The sequence below is a fragment of the Tauraco erythrolophus genome, chromosome Z (assembly GCF_009769465.1).
Source record: "Tauraco erythrolophus isolate bTauEry1 chromosome Z, bTauEry1.pri, whole genome shotgun sequence".
Taxonomy (NCBI): domain Eukaryota; kingdom Metazoa; phylum Chordata; class Aves; order Musophagiformes; family Musophagidae; genus Tauraco; species Tauraco erythrolophus.
The window spans coordinates 9,772,502-9,790,696 of record NC_141496.1 but is presented as its reverse complement, the minus strand read 5'-3'; the positions used below and the strand labels follow the sequence as shown (position 1 = coordinate 9,790,696).

General features: G+C 43.5%; 1 protein-coding gene across 50 annotated transcripts in view; it reads right to left on the bottom strand.

The window, feature by feature from the left end:
• CELF4 (CUGBP Elav-like family member 4) overlaps positions 1-18,195 on the bottom strand; it is a 724,170-nt gene that overhangs the window by 249,132 nt on the left and 456,843 nt on the right. For 12 of the 50 annotated variants that reach the window (XM_086629073.1, XM_086629095.1, XM_086629062.1 and 9 more), the window contains exon 4: positions 13,321-13,326. The exons of the other annotated variants lie outside the window; for them this stretch is intronic. In XM_086629073.1, coding sequence (XP_086485199.1) covers positions 13,321-13,326 — 6 coding nt within the window. The remainder of the gene's footprint in view (positions 1-13,320; positions 13,327-18,195) is intronic. 50 annotated transcript variants of the gene reach the window in all.

The following is an 18,195-nucleotide window of genomic DNA, read 5'->3' as shown; positions in this document are numbered from 1 at the left end:
TAACTTTCAAAACTTTACAAATGACTGTACAGACTTACATTCCCAATCAGTCCCATTTTACAATTCTCATCCCTTCCCAGCTAATCTCATGCAATAACTTGTCTTCCAACTAGTTGCACATTGCCATCTGTCTCTGTTCCTGCCTGATTTCAAGTTGCCATCTGCCCCTGTCCAGCCTTTTTTAGCTATACCCATTTGGAGAGGTACATAAACGCTGATTCTGAGGGGTGTCAGCCCTTCAGACTGCCTAGTCCCAGCCTCTGACTGATACCCGGCTGTCCTGGTTTCAGCTGGGATAAAGTTAGTTTTCTTATCAGTATCTAGAACAGTGCTGTGGTTTGGATTTAGTATGGGATTTGATATGAGAAGAATGCTGCTAATACGCTGATGTTTTTAGCTTTTGCTAAGAAATCAAGGACTTTTCAACTTCCCATGCTTTGTTAGTGTGCAGGTGCATAAGAAGCTGGGAGGGAGCATAGTCAGAGCAACCAATTCAAATTGGCTAATGGGACATTCCATATGATGTGACATTCTGCTCAATACATAAATGAGGGTTGGCTGAGAACTTTTCTCTCCGTTTTCAGTGATTTTCATTTTGGGCTTTTTCTCCTCTGGGATTGTTAGTCAGTGATAGGCTGGGCATTGGTCAGTGAGTGGTTTGCAATTGCACTGTGCACCACTTGCTTGTATATTACTATAATAATAATATTATATTATATTATAGTATAGTATAGTTATTATTATTATTATTATTATTATTATTATTATTATTATTATTATTATTATTATTATTATTATTATAATATTTCAATTAGTGAATTGTTCTTATCTCAACCCATGAGTCTCCTTGACTTTACCTCACCAGTTCTCTCCCCAGTCCCCCGGAGTGGAAGGAGGGTGAGCGAGTGGCTGCGTGGTGTTTGGCTGATGGCCGGGTTAAAATCATGACACCAGCTTTCACAATGTTCAGAGACTGAGAGACACCCTCTTGACTGCCCCCTCTACCCTCTAGTCACACACACAGCCTCCCCCTTTGCAGTAAGTTCTACAAAGGACTGTTTGCAAACAAAGGGAACCAAAGATGGATTAGTCCAGGGAACTACACAACAGGACGTGGGAAGTACAGAGAAGGGAAAGAATAGTCACAAGCAATTTATTTGCAAAGGGTGTGCAGACGCAGTTGTGGGTCGCTGCACACGCTGAATAATCCTAAGAGTAGGCAAAAGTCCCTCTGTTTGCTCCCCATGGCCCTGCACCATTGTCTGTAATGACAGGCATCCAGGGAAAGCTCTTGCATGGTAGAGGCGGAAAGCGATTGTGTCTAATTTCCCCCCAAAGCTTGAAGTATGGCTTTCGAGACCTCTTCATGAGCATTTCCCACTGCTTCTGAGGCTGTCTCGCTTGGAGGTCTGTTCCCTTTGCAGCAGAAACAGAGCATAGCTGTCGCAACATTCCTCTGGGGCACATTGTCTCCCTTTTGTCTTTCCTGTGTTTAGGTGAGAGCAAAAACCTACAAGTTTCACTCTGACAGTGACAGCACTTCACAGTTGGATAGTAGAAGGGGAATGGAGTTGTTAGCTCACTTCCCATCCTTTGCAACGTTGCCTTGGCCTCCAGTGCTGCAATTCCAATGCATGACGTGCAAAAGAGTGGAAGGATCAGGGCCTAAAAAGCATCTCTCAATTTTTCCTGTGCCCAGTTACCAGCTGCCACTAACTTTGCAAACTTTATTGACTGCTGCTATGTCTGGTGCTAAGTATCTTCAGACTTCATTCCAAGTAACGGGAAAAAAAACTGAGGGGCAATCAGCTAGTTCCATGATGAATGAAGCCCATGTCACTCAGAGAAAATGAATATTTCTTTGCAATAATGACCAGATGGTAGCAAGACTCAGATCCAAATTAAAACATGCATGATAAATGCCAAGAAAACACAGAAAGACAAAAACCCAACCTGGAGTGAAATCTCTCTATAAATCTTCCCCCCCTACAACACAGGCACTTCTAATGGGAATTAAATTATTAAGAGATGTTGCAAGGAGAATACAAATGTGAGAGTCTTCCTCCTTCTTGGAACTTTTTGAAAGAGTATTTCAGCACAGCCAGCTGGCTTTTCTTCTCCATGTGAGACAGCACTGGGCTGAATGGGATCTTTTCATGTAGAAGCACGGGCAAAATACTAATCCAGAAAATAAATTATACATTGGAGTTGGCAGAGAAATAGAATATATTCTGCCCCGTCCAGAATTGAACTGACCTATGGAACTCCTTGCTGCAAGAAATTATTGCAGCTGAAGGTCTTCAAGGACTTAGAAAGGGGGTAGTATTTGGAGACAGCAATATCACTCAAAATTATATTAAAGAGAACAAACATGGATAGTGCTTTTACAATATCTTAGTTCCAGGTGGATGCTAGAAATAAATTAACAGTGTTAGAAAGGAACACTCTTACAAGAAATGTATAGTCCACAATTTTTCTGATGCTTTTTCATGAAGTATGCGATATTTGAAAATGCTACGAACATAACAAAGGACAACAAGGACTGCTAGAGCTGATGTAACATGGCATTTGCAGGGATATTTGAAGTAAGTCTGTGTTTTGGCATTCTTCTGGATGGCTGCTAGATAAGCCAAACCTAGTCCTTCCCTGTCCGACCAACCAATTCCCTCAGAAACCTTATTTTTAACTGTCTGTTTCTAATCGCGCCTAATCCCTTCTATGTGTCTTTCCTTCTATCTGCAAACCTCACGGTGACACAAACTGGACCGTCTCTCAGGGGCCTGGCTGGATCCTCCCTGTTGCCACTGACACCTTTCCCCAGCAGTAAGTTAATGTGTAATATTAAATTACAGAGGCACACACATGCTTTGGAAAGAAACATGGTGTTTGATCCCCCCAAACTGCCAAGCTCTACTTAAAACTGATAACAAACGTTCTTCTCAGCAAGATGTGATTAGCTTTTATACCTGTGCAGATTGTACAAACACACAGGAGGGAGCTTTTAAATATCATTGATTTGCCTATTTGAAATTATTAATTTTAATTTCGGCTGGAACAACCTTTGCTAAATTACACTGTGCCAGTGGGATTTAGAGGACCCACAAGCCTAAACTTAACTTAAGAATGGGAGGGGGAGGGCTAAAGAAGAAGAAAAAAAACCTGAAACAACTAAAAGTCCATTTAAACTCAGTAGGTTTCCAGTTAATTACATTTTCACACCTATCCCAGTAGTTACAGATGTATTTATAATGTATGCCTGCCTTGGTGGTTACTGAATACTGCATTCTCCACAGACTCTATGAGCCAGGATTTCTTTCCTACGTCTAAAAGACCTTCCGTTTTCAGTGCAGTCATATTCAAACACTGTCTCGGTTCAATTGTAATTGCTCAAAGTAATTTCCTTCCCTCCCCATTTCTACTCTTCTTTCCCCCTTCATTCTCCTGTATATAAAGGGAACAACTGGATGTTGTGTGTGGAGGTATCTCTGACATCTGGAGAAGCTTGTTTGAGGACACACTCACCATTTGGCTGTGCAGTGGAACAGATCCATGCAGCTACTTCTCATCACAGCATTCCCACCCCATCCTTGCAACATACTCCACCTCTCTTGGATACTAACACACCAATTCCGGTTCTCCACAGCTCCTTTCCAATATAGGAACACATTCCCTCTCTCTCTAAAGGATTTCTCCTCCTTAACCCTGTGTGAGGTGGGATGTCTGCTCTCTCCATTGTAGGTCCCACAAGAAGGGCCACGGCTGAGATTCAGCCCTTCATCACCAAGTCACAACTGGTGTCCCACGGCTCTGTAAAGTGAAACAGACTTCTCCAGAAATCAATTGACCTGTCTTGTTTTTTAGGAGGAGATGAATTGCCGTCTGGAATACCTTTTCCTCTCTGCTGGCTCTAAAGGGAGCCAGAGGTGACTAGCTCAGTCATAGATAAACTTTCACTATACCTACATTAAACCAGATGAACTCCTCCCAAAGAGACTTGCCAGGGTCATTTGAGGAGGTCATTACAGAGAGAAGGACTGAATGTGGGTACACCTCAGGAAGTGAAGTCCACTCTGCGTGGGTTCATGCACCTTTGGGATGGAGGAATAAGGAGTGGAGACAGAAAGTTAGTTCTGCAAATCCACTCTACTCCACTATCCTCTCCTGTGGAATGACCAATTCCTTCTGATCTTGTCCCACCAGGCCAGAATTCCCCAACGCTTCTGAGGAGCACTGGAGAAGATTGCGCTCCTTAGCCTGTATGCATTTGGCTTCTGCAAATATCCTGCGTATTTCCCTGGAGCCATATAAACCACAGCTTCCTGCTGGGGTAAGAGGCTCTGAATGACAGTGTCAGCCCTGAAACATCAAAGGTGCGCAGCACAGTCAAAGGTTTCTCAAAAGCTCTATAGAAGCAGCTACCACAAAAACTATGGCCATCACGGCCTTCAGCCATCTTTCAGTTGGAGAACTAGGGACGTTTCCTCAGTTTTCCTTCTCTACTGCACACCTCAAGTGTAGACATTGAGACAGACGTCAAAAACAAAAGCAACAAAACCAAAGTGATCATGTACCTAAATTGCCCCCCCTGAGGAGAAAATGAGGGAAGCATGACTGGAAGGCACTCTGCTATGCTGGTGCTGAGGAATGGATGAAAATGTATCTGGAATAGAGCAGCACTCAAGAGATTATTCACAGCCGCAGTATAAACAGTGAAAATTTACTGGAGTATATAGACCACCCAAGTGTGCAGCTAAATGAGCTTCATAGTAATGGAATTGCCATATCCCCCTGAATTGTACCTCAGTAAGGCTACCCTGCTGTTTCAAAAGCAAATTCAGACTAGATGGTAGGAGCTGAGGTGATTAGAATACAAGCCATAGGGAGAAGATAAACCATCTAAGTTGATAAGGATAGCGTGGACTGCTCTGACAGAGCAAAAACAGTGTGAGCAGTCAAGGAAACAAACAGGTTGTGGAAATATGGCAACGTTACAGCTAAGGCTGCAGAAACACACACCTGAAACGATACTGTACTATCTGAAAACCCAACCTGTGTTTGCTGGAAAAGGCAGCTATTCGTCTGGTGTCAATCAGCATGGCTCCATTGATGTCAGCCTCTTTTCTCAGTAGTGTAATGTGCTGTTTCTTTTCTAATATAATGCAATATAATTTCACACTTTTTTAAACTTCAATGGAGTTACACAGGCTTCCACCAAGTGAGGGTTTGGTTGACAACCTTATTATGATGCACATTCAGAAGAAGACAGAGTTAAGATTACAGAAGCAACCTCAACCTCCTTTCCTGACATCTGAGTGCTCAACTGCAGAGCCACAGCATTACTGTAGTGTGGTTTCCTCCCAAAATACATCAGCCCCTTCCAACCACTTCCATTTACAGTCCTCTCTCTCCATGTCTTGAAGAGCCTTAAGAACACAACTGAATGCAGCCTCCCTACCCAGCTATCACAGCTGATCTGCAGGTGGCAAAAGTGATGCCGTTAGACGTTGGCTGGTTCACAGAGGTCACGCAGGGTGCTCCTTTTTCTAACAGATTTTTCACTTTTGCCTGATTACACTTTCATCATCAGCAGTCAGCATGAAGCCATAGCCAGCAGCTTATTGTTCCGCAGGGTAGTTCTAGAAGCTAGGGAGGGCCAAAACACCGTGGTGGTCTCATCGTCAAGGAGGGAGCTTGGGCTCAGGTGTTGCGCTCTGGTCGTCCCTATTGTTTTGCCATTAGTGTGCAGACTGGCACGGTTGTAGCCCTGGCCAGCTAGAACTCTCACCGGCAATACTTGGGCACAGTCTGGAGGATCGCACAAGCCAAGGACCTTTCCCAGTAGGCAGATGGATGGTGTCATCTGGTTTTACGGAGAAGAATATTTCTAGATGCGTGGGCGTGAACTACGCTAGTCCACTTGCCTGCAGAGGAAGAAGAAGCCTGGATCTAGAGCAGAGGTACCTGCTCAGACATCCCTCTCCTGGCACTAACATTAGCACAGTGACTTCATTTTTTCTACCTAGAGATGTTTAAGTGAGGCATCTCTTCTAGACACGAAGTGCTACACAGCAAGGGGTAGGTGCCTCTGGATACTAAAACCATCCTGCTCCTGAGATGTTGGTCAAGACCAAGGGATGATTTTGGTGTCCCCGACGTCAGCTCATAGCTCCTGGCAAGAGAGGCTGTGCCTGGGAGAATGTGGCTCAGCCACTCTCACTGGCTCTGAGTGCTTACTCAGCACAGTGGGGGAATAGGAGGCGGGGAAAGACGGGGAGGAGGGAAAGCAGGAATAAACCCTATCAAACCAAACAAAAATGTTTTCAGCTCCTGTCAGGAAAAGAAAGATTGGAAATGACATCAAGTCAACACTCATTGATTCTCTTTTGTTATTATCATTATGTAGAGCCTTCCAGTCCCTTATGTTTTCCTGACTGGCAAACACTGTCTGAGCACCTTAGCCCAGAGTCTCTGGGCCACCCTCTCCCATCTTTTCTTTTTATATTATTATTATTATTTTTCTCCTCATTGTTTTTAAATCACTTTCTATATAACAGTTGTTTTTCACATTAAATAACATCAGATGAGAGCTCGCCATAGTCAGAAGAATGAAACTGTCATCTCTAATTTGCCTGGCAGAAGCCGCGTTGACAGGAAGTTGTCTGTGGTTGTTTAGAAATAAAATAATGCTCTGAGGAGAAGTGCAGAAACTTAATAGGACTTTAAAAACAACAGGAGCCATGGGGACTGCAGATGGTTCCTAGGCCTAAGGACTAAATAAACAATGATTTTATAGGCAAGAATGTAGCCTAGGGGAGATGGCCTCTAAAGAGATGTTCACACATATTGTGTCCAACATCATTAGACTGCCCGGTGGGAGCAAACGTTCGGCAGTTAAAGACATTTTGAAAAGGAAAAATCAGCCTCAAAAGATGCTTTAAATGAACAGGAGGTGGAAGAGCAAACTGTCTGAAGAACTTCGCGCAGCTAAATGACTCACCAAACATCTGTCTCAGGGACCAATAATTTGAAACTGATTGACTTACTGGTGTAAAATATATAGATAAATGTAGAGGAAATAAATAAATAAAAAAGACATCCAAAAAGGAAGGTGGGATTAGCTGCGGGAAAACAAGAGATGGGACTTGGTGAGGAAGGGGGGGGCAGGAGGGGGAGATTCATAAATAAGTAGCAATAAAAGCAGCGAGGATGAGCTCTTTCAAAGGTCCGGACCACAGCTCACATTCTGTCTCTCTCTCTCTGAGGTTTCATTTAAGCCTGGCACATTCGAGAGCAGAGATAAAAAAAAAAAAAAAAAAAAAAAAAAAAGACACAACCTGATATTCACTGATTGAAAAAGCAAACACAGGGACTAGCTTCGAAAAGGCTCCAGTGCTGCGATTTTGAAAATAAGGGCCTTGGAACACCAAGTGCAATCTTCTACCCAGGGCTGCTAAACCCTTTCTGCCAAGCCATTTACATTTATAAGACCTTCAATCATGTAGGTTGTTTTTTTTTTCCCTTTCCCCTCTTCCCACCCCCCACCCCACCTCCTCTCTCCCTCTCTTTTCTGCAGAGCGCTCATTTCAGACTCGTTCTTTTGTTACACCTGTTTGCAAGTGGGTATTTTGCAGTTAACTTCAGCTGGCCTCTTCATATTTATGGCTTTCAAGGCAGGCAGAAGGTGGGGTGAGGGGGAGAACCGAGCCAGGCTTTTTGTAAAGAGGTGTGGTAAATTTTGAGCCTAGCATTTTTTGGCTGGAGGGTTTGCTACAAAGAAAGGAATGTTGATGTTGCAGCTGCTGCTGGAGAGACCTTTTTCTGCTACAGATCAAGAAGAATGGTAAAATCCCTATTGTGTTAAAGCCAAATCCTTATTTTTGTATCTTGATAGGTAAGTATAGAGAGAGTGATCGGTTATATTCCAAACATTTTCTTAAATTAATTACTGGGAATAAGCTTGCATTTCTAAAATAACAAATCCTTTTATAACTGGGAAGATCAGAATTTTTTTCGTGGCAGCAATGTCAAAATACAACATTTTTGCGATTTCTTGAGATTTCTTTCTGGATTTTTTTTTTTTAATCAGGTGAAAGACATTATTTTCAATGATCTGGCATTTCCTAATAAATTTAGAAACAAAAGAAGCCATCCAAGACAAACAAAATACAATTTATTGGAAATTTTCCAACCCTCTCATTGGACAAAGTCTGCTTTTGTTATCCCACCTTACTTTTTATCCTTATCCTGGAGCTGGCAGTTTAATTGATATGAACCAGGTTGACCTGGGTATATTTTTCTTATTTGAGGGTACTTGGATCATATTCTGTGTCCCTTGAAGCAGTAGAAAAAATAGCACCAGTGCTCTTGAAACTAACAGGATGCTCATCACCTTGGGTTTGTAAGACGAACACCAGATAAAGAGAATCAATAATCTATCTCAGAGCAGCAAAAACATCAGAGCAAGCCCTTCCACGCAACCCTCAAAGGCTTACAGTGAGTCACCATCAGCAAACGCGGATCTTGTTTATGCCTCTCACGCTATCGAGATAACACAATAGAAATAACACTGCTATTTAGATCTCGCGTAGTGTTTGTAGGAGGGAAACAAGCCTCTCAGAGCTCTTGGCAAAGGCGGTCAAAGCACCACTACCCCCATTTTGCAGACTGGGCAAAAGAGAGACCCTCAAGAAGGGTCTGGGAGTCAAACTGGAAACTCCTAACGATCAGGTCAGTGCCCCACCACTGGCCCATGGGCCTCTCTGCTGTCCATGTCACCAGAGGCATCAGTGTGGAAAGCAGCTTTGGCTGCAGGAACTCGGGGTAAACAGCCATGCCAAACGCTCTTTTGAAAGTACCTGATCCATTTCCACAGAAACTCTGTCCCAGGACCCAGCTTTAGCCATGCCAGGACAGAAAGGGTGATTCCTAACTCCAAAGGTCCAAAACATCTCTGGAGAGGGAACAAGTGGGTGCTCCTGGTTCGAATGGGCATTGAGGAGCAAGCTTGGTTCTGTCCTTACTTCTCAGTCACCATCTCTGTGTGTGGCCTTCATTTACTCTCCTACACCAGTGTTTTCAAATTTCAGTCCCTGAAATTAAATGCCCGAATCCTTATTCAGACATCAAAATAGTTGGCCTTCGTCTCAAAGTTGCTAAGCAACCATTGCTCGCACTGAAGCCAACGGGATCTGCAAACATGCAGCGGTACCATCTCCAACAAACAGGTAACTCCTCTGGTCCATAAATGCTGAAAATGGTTGCTGCGTCTAAGCACCTGAGGATGAACTTTTTGGCTTTCATTTCTTCGTGCCTCAGTGTCCGTTTCTATGAAATGGTTATTGGACCTCACTGAGCATGAGCATCTCTCCTGCAGCCTGTCTACAAAACACCTCAGACTGCTTGGGTGAAAGAAATTGCGAGCCGGAAAGGGGCAAAGCAGGAGGGTAAAGCAGAAAAAAGCAAGAGAAAGCCCTGATGCACAATGATGTGGCATTAGGGCGTTGCAGGGCATAAGCAGCTTTCATTTTTCTGTAGCTATGCTGTATAAATAAATCCTCATATTAATAAATGACACCTCACAGACAAAGTCATGCTAACTTCATAGGCCCATTGCATAGTCCAATAAGAGGCATTTGGAAAGCTGTACATGGGGGGCTGGGGTGGGGAGGTGAAGGTTTGCAAGCAGTTACGAAGTTCAAAGACAACCCAAAAACCACCTGATGTAAGGATGGACAGCGTGGCCCTGGGGTCTGACTAACAGGTTTATTTGCAGCCAGCCAACCGAAATGCACCATGCTAGGACAGGTTGTGTCTGAGGAGGGGAGTGTGGCCCCCAGCCTGCTCCCGTGGCTGTGCAAATATGAATGCTTTGGTCTGGTACCCTGAGCACCTGACTCAGGATTGAAGTGCTCCTGGTCTGTTGTAGCATATTAAATAGTGTCTCTGGCGCTAGAGCTTGGTAATTCGCATGCATGTACTGTTACAATGGTCCATGAAGTGTATTTTTGTCTACATTAGCTAGCATTCCACTAAACAATCCCCTGGATGGTTAAGGTATTGAGATGGGACAAAGACCACCCATAACATGCAGTGTGGACGCGAACATCCTGTTTTGGAAGCTCTAAGAGACTTTGATAACACAGGTACTCTGTGTTGGTTGGCCTCAGTGACTGTGAGAGGCCCCAAGAGCGTTTACTTTAACAAGCATCAGAAAATCAAGACTCTAGACATCTTTAATCTAGTCCCATCTCCTGTATACTCCAAACTGAAGTATTTCGCCCATCAGCTTCTGAGTGTTGCTTGTTTGAACCAGACCCTCTCTTTAGAAGAATATTCAAGAATAGATTTTCTCCATGGTTTCTTGTGTCTCTCCTACTGCATTCACAGATATTAGTCAAGTGTGTCTCACCAAACCGCTATGAGGTCATCTCCTGTCTTTATTTCATAGAGTTAGGAGAGGGAAAACACCCTATGGACCAAGTGCCCCATGACCAAGTGGAACCTCAGCAGAACTAGGAGCTATGCTGAGATGTATGGATTCATAGTCTATTTCACAGCACATCGCTGGTGAGTGAAACTCAGTCCTGCACAGATAAGGAGGGTGCTGTCCAGTATGGAGTGGTAGGGTGGGGAACAGGAGACAGTGTGGTGTGCCGTGGTCAGTAGCTGACAACTGTTGAGGAGGATAAGAACAGAAAGATTTGCAGCAAGAGATGAAAGGGGATGAGGGGTGTTGTTAGGGAAACTATTATGGCTGTGTCCAAAGAGAAATCACAACACTTGAAATTTGGTCTGGCTCAGATAACCCTGGCCATTTCATTGACACTCTTGTCTTCGTGCTCACCGAGGACTTTTTCCCAAACTCAGAAATCCTTCCTTGTTATTATCATTTTCTGCCTTTGCCATGTCTAGCTTGGGCTAAGTTTAAGAAGCATAGGAATCTCGAATAAATGAAAATATCACTGTTACGAAAGTGCCGGATGTAAAGGAAAAACTGGATTTTTTAGCAGAATTTGGGGCAAATTCTTGCTGTTTGTAGACTCCGAGTCAGGAGCATTCAGGTGCTTCCTTGTCTGTAGCTCCAGCACTCTGGTCTGACCCACCTCTCCCCTCCCTTCTCTTCTAGAAAATAAATTAAGAGCGATTCTGATGAGCAGGGACAGGAGGATGCTGTGACACATGAGATGGCAGTCCCTGCCCAGCTGTGCTTCCACAAATAACCCCCCTGGTGCTGGTGAGAGGGAAAAACACGGGAAGAGGGAAAGCAGAAGCTATAACCAGCCTGGCTATTTTCAGGTCCCGTTCCAGACAAAACTGGTACTAAATTATTTACCAACCAATTGTGTGAAGGAATCAAATCCAGTGGCACCCACATGCGGCACTCATAACCTACTAACTGCATTAACGCAACTGAGGATTAAGGGAGATTTGAATCAAAGTAATGGGAAAGAAATCATGTGCTGAAGTGTTCAGATGTAGTCACTTTTCATGCTGCCTTGATGCCTGGGGACTCGTCTTCCCCTTTCCCTGGCAAGTGGCCGCAGCCGGCTACTAACCATTGGTGCTGACAGTTTCCAGCTCAGCCAAGCTTCCATTTTGGAGATCGAATTTGCAGAGATGCAGCTGGGTCCAGGAGAAAAAAACAAAACCAACAAGAAAACAGACAAAGAGAAAGGAAACTAAAATAAACCCCCAGTGCTTTGGGGACTATCTGAATTAGTAGCAGGGGGCTGGCAATGGGAAAGGGAAGTCTGTTAAGGGTCTCCCAACTTTTCCCAGATGATTCTGCTAACCAGCCAACATCTTTTGCTGGATTAGTGCCTGATGGGATGGGAAAATGAATCTGAATAGCAATAAGGCAGGGAGCTGAAGCAGTTAGTCTGTGAACGAACAGCCAACTGCTGCAGTTGTGGAGACAGTCTCCCTCTTGAATGGGGGAGCAGAAGGAGGGAGAGTATCTTATGATTTGAGGAAGAACAGGAGGAATTGGTGACTGTCTTTAAGATGCCCTTCCGGCCTTTCACCAGTACTAAAGAGTTGCTGCACCAAAGCAGGCTTATAAAGCTGCAAATTTAATAACCTGTCTATCGCTAGTACTGATAGGCTATACCAGCGGTGCATGGTGAAGAAACTCAAACACGGGATCTCTCATGTCTTTGCTTTCTGCTGCAGAGCTAACCCATGCTGAGGAAGAGCTGGATGAGCGAGAAGCCTGGGCTGGAGCAAGCTCAGCATGACAGAAGAAACAGAGGTGAGGACTTAAGCCAATGCTGAGTTACCTGATATATTTCCCAGCATGCTATTTATCTTCTTTTTTTTTTTTTTGGCAGGCAAGGTGAAGTCTGGACTTTGGAATCAGTCAATGTCTTACTGCAGACTCAATGCAGAGGATCCACAAACGGGTGTCAGAGAAGCCTGGCTTTGAGAGTGGGCTTTGTCCCATGGACCAGCACACAGACACTGCATGGAATGGTATTTGATGGCAGTAGGGAGGGTTATCTCTGCAGAGATGCTGTAAACCAAGGACACAGCCCAGCCCTGCGTAGTTAAACCCTGGCAGTCATCACACACTCAGCTCACAGACGGGCCTTGTGTTACAGGGAGAGGGAAACATTAGCAAAGACATCGAGGTGACATCTCTTCTGGGAAAGTTACACCGGGATCTTTTTAAGCTCTTTTTGGACAGCAGCCACTAGAGATGCGCAGGACAAGGGAGCTCCAGTGAAGGGCTTGTCTGAAGGACATCAGTCCTGAGAATGCAGCCCTGCACTCTGGGGCAGCCCAGAGTTGAGGGATGGGAACAGACGCCTCTCACTGAGTGAGCCATGTTAACTGCAGCCTTTGTAAATCGGAACCTGAAATCTTTATTCACTCCCAAACCCCTATGTAACGTGAATTTTTTACACTGCAATCAATGACATAATTTCCAAGCGTAACGTTTACCCTTGCCCGTAAAAGGTGGCAGGATCAGATCTTGCTGGTGGGAGAGGAAGGAGCCAAGAAATGCATGCCGGAGTTGGAAGCTACAAAAATAGCAACTGGTTCAGACTTTCCCCTAATCCAATAGTAAATGAAATCCAATGTGATTTTTCATTAACTTCATCTTGCAATTGTTTCTTTTCCTCTCTCTTGGGACAGCTCTACAAGACAGATCTATACATATCTCTTGTACTTTGCACAGATCAGGAAATTGAGGCATGGGCAGGGAGGAGAGGGACATGACTTGCTCTAAAGAGCTTGCATTCAGACTGGTATCTTAACCTCAACTTTGGCTCAGGAAGACGTCAGATGAACTGAGTGGTCAGTGCCAGCTGAACGCACAACTGCCTATGCGATGAGATACATGCGTTGTGGTAATTGGGTGTAGGGAGAGCTGTGAGAGCTGTGTATATGTACTTTTACCTAACTATACGCAACACCAGCTATAACAACAGATCTTCCAAATCAGCCAACACCCCTCAGCAAATCCCGTTTGAAAACTATAGTCAGTTCTTGTCTGTGTGAATGATTAATGCTATGGCCTTGCACATACAGACAGGGGCTCATCAATTTCTTTAAATGGTGATGGCTCTTGAATGCTTCACCTAATTTCAATGAATTTGCAAACCCCATTTCATTTTACTCGAGCCTGTCCCCCAAGGGCTTGCATTGTGCAGTTTCTCTGAAAATGTGTGTTGCTTTGGATAGGTGCTTTGTAATTGGTTAACCACCTACTTAGCAGTGCTTGTCATTTGGGATTTTGTTTTTTTTTTTTTTTTAAATAGTCTTAAATCTTATCAAAACATGAGTCCTAAATAAAATTCCTCCTGCTAACTACCAGTTGTGGAGTAGTTATTGGAAAAGGCATCTGGTGGAGGATAGCAAAGCTGAGCTCAATGCTGCTATTTGGAACGGACAGCTTTGTACTTAAAAATAAAAAAGTCACTGAGTATTTAAACTCTCTTTTCCTACATCTCTTAGCATGCAGCCTGTTCAGAGTTTGACTCTCCTCTACAGCGAAACAGCTGATTCAAAATCAAACTGACCTTCTTTGGTTAATAGTAATAACAATGAAAAAAAGAAATAGCATGGACAGCTCCTTAACAAAAGGAAGCACTCAATTTCATGCCGGAGCTATTACATTCCTTTAAGCCAACAACTTCTGAAGTGGGCTATAAATGAAAAAAACCAAAACAAAGAAAGCAGAACAGACTTGTCATATATTTTAACTTTAATCATCCTATCAAGCTGATTAAATAAACAAAGAAAGTAGAGATTCGCTTGACTGAGGAAAGAAAGTGACAAGGAAACTTTGAATGCATTCAAGGATTGGATGTGGTGCCAAACCAGAAGTCAGGTAGAGAAGGAGGCGTAGCTTCCTACCTGCTTCTCAGCTCATCTGTAGCTCATTACCGTGGACATGAAATTCGGAAATGAAATGAGGTTTAAATGTAAATGTACCACCTGCCTCCTATCCTAGCACAATATCACCAAGTCTAACCAGCCTAAACAATGGCACAACTTGGAACAAGATATTGGAACAATCTTTACTCTTCATATTATTCAATCTCCACTTGCTGTCAGATATCACTCTTTAGTTTTGTTTTTGCCCCTTGCGCTTGAGAGTTACAGTTTGAGTAACAAAGGCCATACAAAACATAGATGAATCATACAGGCAGGTTAGGGTGAACAGCTCTTCTATTAGTCACAAAAGCCTGAAGACGGAGATGAATTATGTGCATGCCAGTCGTTGGGAGAAGATTCATTAGACCACCGGGCCTCGAGCTTGGTTAAAATCACACCCTTTTAAATCATCCTGGAGAGGTTTTCTGGTGCAAGGGATAACACAGGAGAGAGAGACAGAGAGCTGGGGTCCGGGCAGGCTCTGACATGGTCAGCAATATGACCTTGGAAAAGTCATTTTCACTTCTGTGCCTTTGTTTCACCTCTTACCTTCTCTGTACGGCCGGGCAAAATCTGCAGATCAAGAACTACCACATCTTATTGGATGTAAACACGTCACTCGAGACCCTCAAACTACTCACACAGAACAACTGGAGCTGCTACCAGAAGGCAGACAGCGATGCTGAGCCCATACATGCATATACGGGCAGAGAAACCACAGTACCAAGGCATGCTTCCAATGGGAAAGTATTTCAGAATGACAATGCAGTGAGGAAATTGCACTGGTCTCACTCACGAACACTAGGATGTACTTCATCAAGCAAGAGCCAAAATCAACTGGAGAGAGAGAGGAACTTAGAAGATTTGAGCCCTTACCTGCCATATGAGAATCGAGGTTGGCCCAGTAGCTGCAGAAATTTTACACACTTTCAAGGAGCAATAAATACACAGGCCAGTGGCTGTGTGTAACCAGCAAGCAAGATGCAAGGAGCTTATTAAGCGTTAAGTATAAACAAATAAAAAAATTAAATTAAAAAGAAAAAAGATCTGAGATCAATACTCTCTCAAATGCCTGTCTTATCAAGCCTGGCATGTTGATTGCAGCCTGAACAAAATGACCTGCTGTGAATGATTCCCAATCTTTTTCTCCATTTTTATTTTTTCATTCCTGCACTCAGATAATCTTTTATTGATATGATACACGCTTGTAAGAACAATGCTGTAGAGATTGTGGGCTTGCATCATTTCACAGGCAATGTCATGTTCAGGACTTTTGCATCCTGTCTACCAAAAGTACAGAGGAACACAGGTAAGATTGTCAGAGGCGTCTAACCCCAAGCCCAGGAAGACAATTAAATTCACTGTGCAAAGCTTGTTTGGAAGCAGGTAAGAAAGGAGTTTTTGTGCTCAGTAGTGTTAATTTACAGCAGTGGACGGTGTGGTTCTTTGTTTATTACTTCTATTTTAACAGGGGTAAAACTGAGGCTCAGAGAAACTAAATTCAGTAGGAAAAAAAACGACCGTATTGATCTTGTTGTAACTGAAGGGAATTACTGAGCATAATTAACCAGTGAGAGTAATTAACCATTGTGACTAGGGATATGGCAACCTCTCCATTGCTTTGAGACTTTTCAAGGCAATTAGATGTCTCTGGCAGAGCCAGAGGCTGTGGGAGAGATGCAAGTGCCCCTAACTGAAATTCTGTGCTATACGTGAGGCCAGGCAGAAGTGTCAAAGGCTAGGTCTGGCCTTCAGACCTCCACTAAAGAAGTGCAAAAGTTGGAAGTGCTGTCGTTATTTGTACCAGCCTTTTGCTTTATACTCCCAGTATGAGAGTCCAGAGCTTATCCATACAATTGCAGCTCCATCTCTTCTCTGACTAAGGAGTTGCAGCTTTCACATAGATCTGGAATTTCTGAGTTTCCAATCCAAATTTCACCCTTAAGATAGAAAACAAATAACTCCTCTGTGCTTGCCTCACATTTGACTCTCCATCTCAAAGGAATTCACAAAAGAATGTCAAAGAAACGTCTTTAAATGGCATTATTTGGACATGGTAACGAATCTGATTAAAATTAAATGATTGCATGAACACTTCGCATGTATCCAACAACTCACGGGCAATTACACCTTCTAATTAACTGTATGAGTTTGGCATGCTGAATGTTATGAGGCAACATCATTGAAAACTCATGGAGCTGAACAAGGAAGGACCTGAGGTCTGAAATACTTCAGATCTAGAGGATGTTTTGATTTGATTAAAAATGAGGCTACCAGTCAGGTTCAGGGAAAGCCTTGTTCATCCCTTAGTCACATGGATCCCAGTTAATGTCTTCCACATCTGCTGCTTGTAAGGAGTCAGAACAAATCTCTCCTCTGTCCCATCTTTGGACCCCAAGCCCAAAAATCCTCCTCATCTTGTCAGTCCCTCACGTAGTCTCTTTTCCCCTCCAGCTATCATCCTTTCCTCCTCTCTAACTTCCCTATCAACCTGCTTTCCCTCTGCTTGAAACTTTCCTTTAGCTCCTCATCTCTGACCGTGTTTTTCTGCAGTCTTCAAAATGTCCCTCAATATTTTCATATGAGGCATTTTTCCTCTTATCTGCAGCTACTCATGGTTTACTTCAGAGCACATACATAGAATCACAGAGTAGTTGGGTTGGAAGGGGACCTTCAAGATCATCTAGTTCCAACCCTCCTGCCATAGGAAGGGACACCTTTCCCTAGATCAGGTTGCTCAAAGCCTCATCCAATCATGTTGTTAGTTTTTTTTTTACAAGAGGTTCTGAACCAGCACATTGTTTCAATAGCATCCCTCTATGAGGGCCTCAACTCGTGTAGCAGCATATTGCTTGCCAAATGGGATGTGTGGTCTCCCACACATTGTTTGCTGTCCTTAAGGGAAGCATCTTGGGCATGCAGGTCTAGCATCTCATTCATAGTTTGCCCAAAGCATGCTGAGAAGGGACAATGAATAAACCATTTGTGCTTTCTGAGAGAGCTGCTGCTTCAAGGGTAAGAGGTTTACCTTTCCAGTCCTTTTCCATCTTTTTTAATCTTTCTATCCTTTTCCACTTAAGGTGACAAAAGGAAGTCAGAAAGTCCACAAAGGTACTAGAGAAGCTTGGAAAGTTCCCAGGGAAAGGACCTCTAAGAAGATGTTTATAAGGATGGAGGGTTTAGTCTAGGAAATCACCCAAAGTAAGGGTTAAATTTGACCAAGACACTGAATGACCAGTTCCAGAAAAGATACCAAGTAATTTCTGTAGCATTAGTGCATGTTTTTTGTAAGAAAGGCAAATGCAGAGAGCTTAGGATACATGTGAATCTGTCGTAGGGAGTTATAAAAGTCCCTGTCACTGAAGAGAGTTAAAATGGGATTACCAGTTTACACTACGATCGTTTCACGGTGGGCTGGATAAACTACCCGTAAGCAGACCAGCTTCAAACGAATGCAGCAGGGCCCAGCAACATCACCCTGCTCTCAAGTGCACGCAGAAAGGGTAGGACACGAGCACCAGCCTTTGAATCACTGCAGACCAAGATCGTATCACCCTGCAGCTGTCATCCTTCCAAATATAGAAGGGAATTCACTGACAACCTCAACTTCTTATCTTTGATGCTGACCTTTACTGAGTTACACAATTGGTTTTCTGCACCAAAGAGGACTCAGATTCACAGTTTACTATGCACCAGCTGTCTCTACTTTTATGGTTTGCACTTTTACTTTATTATCTTTAATTTTCTTCTTCCAACTCTTGAGTGGGTATTAGAAAGTCAATACAAAACCTATTCCGGCCTTTTATTCTAAAA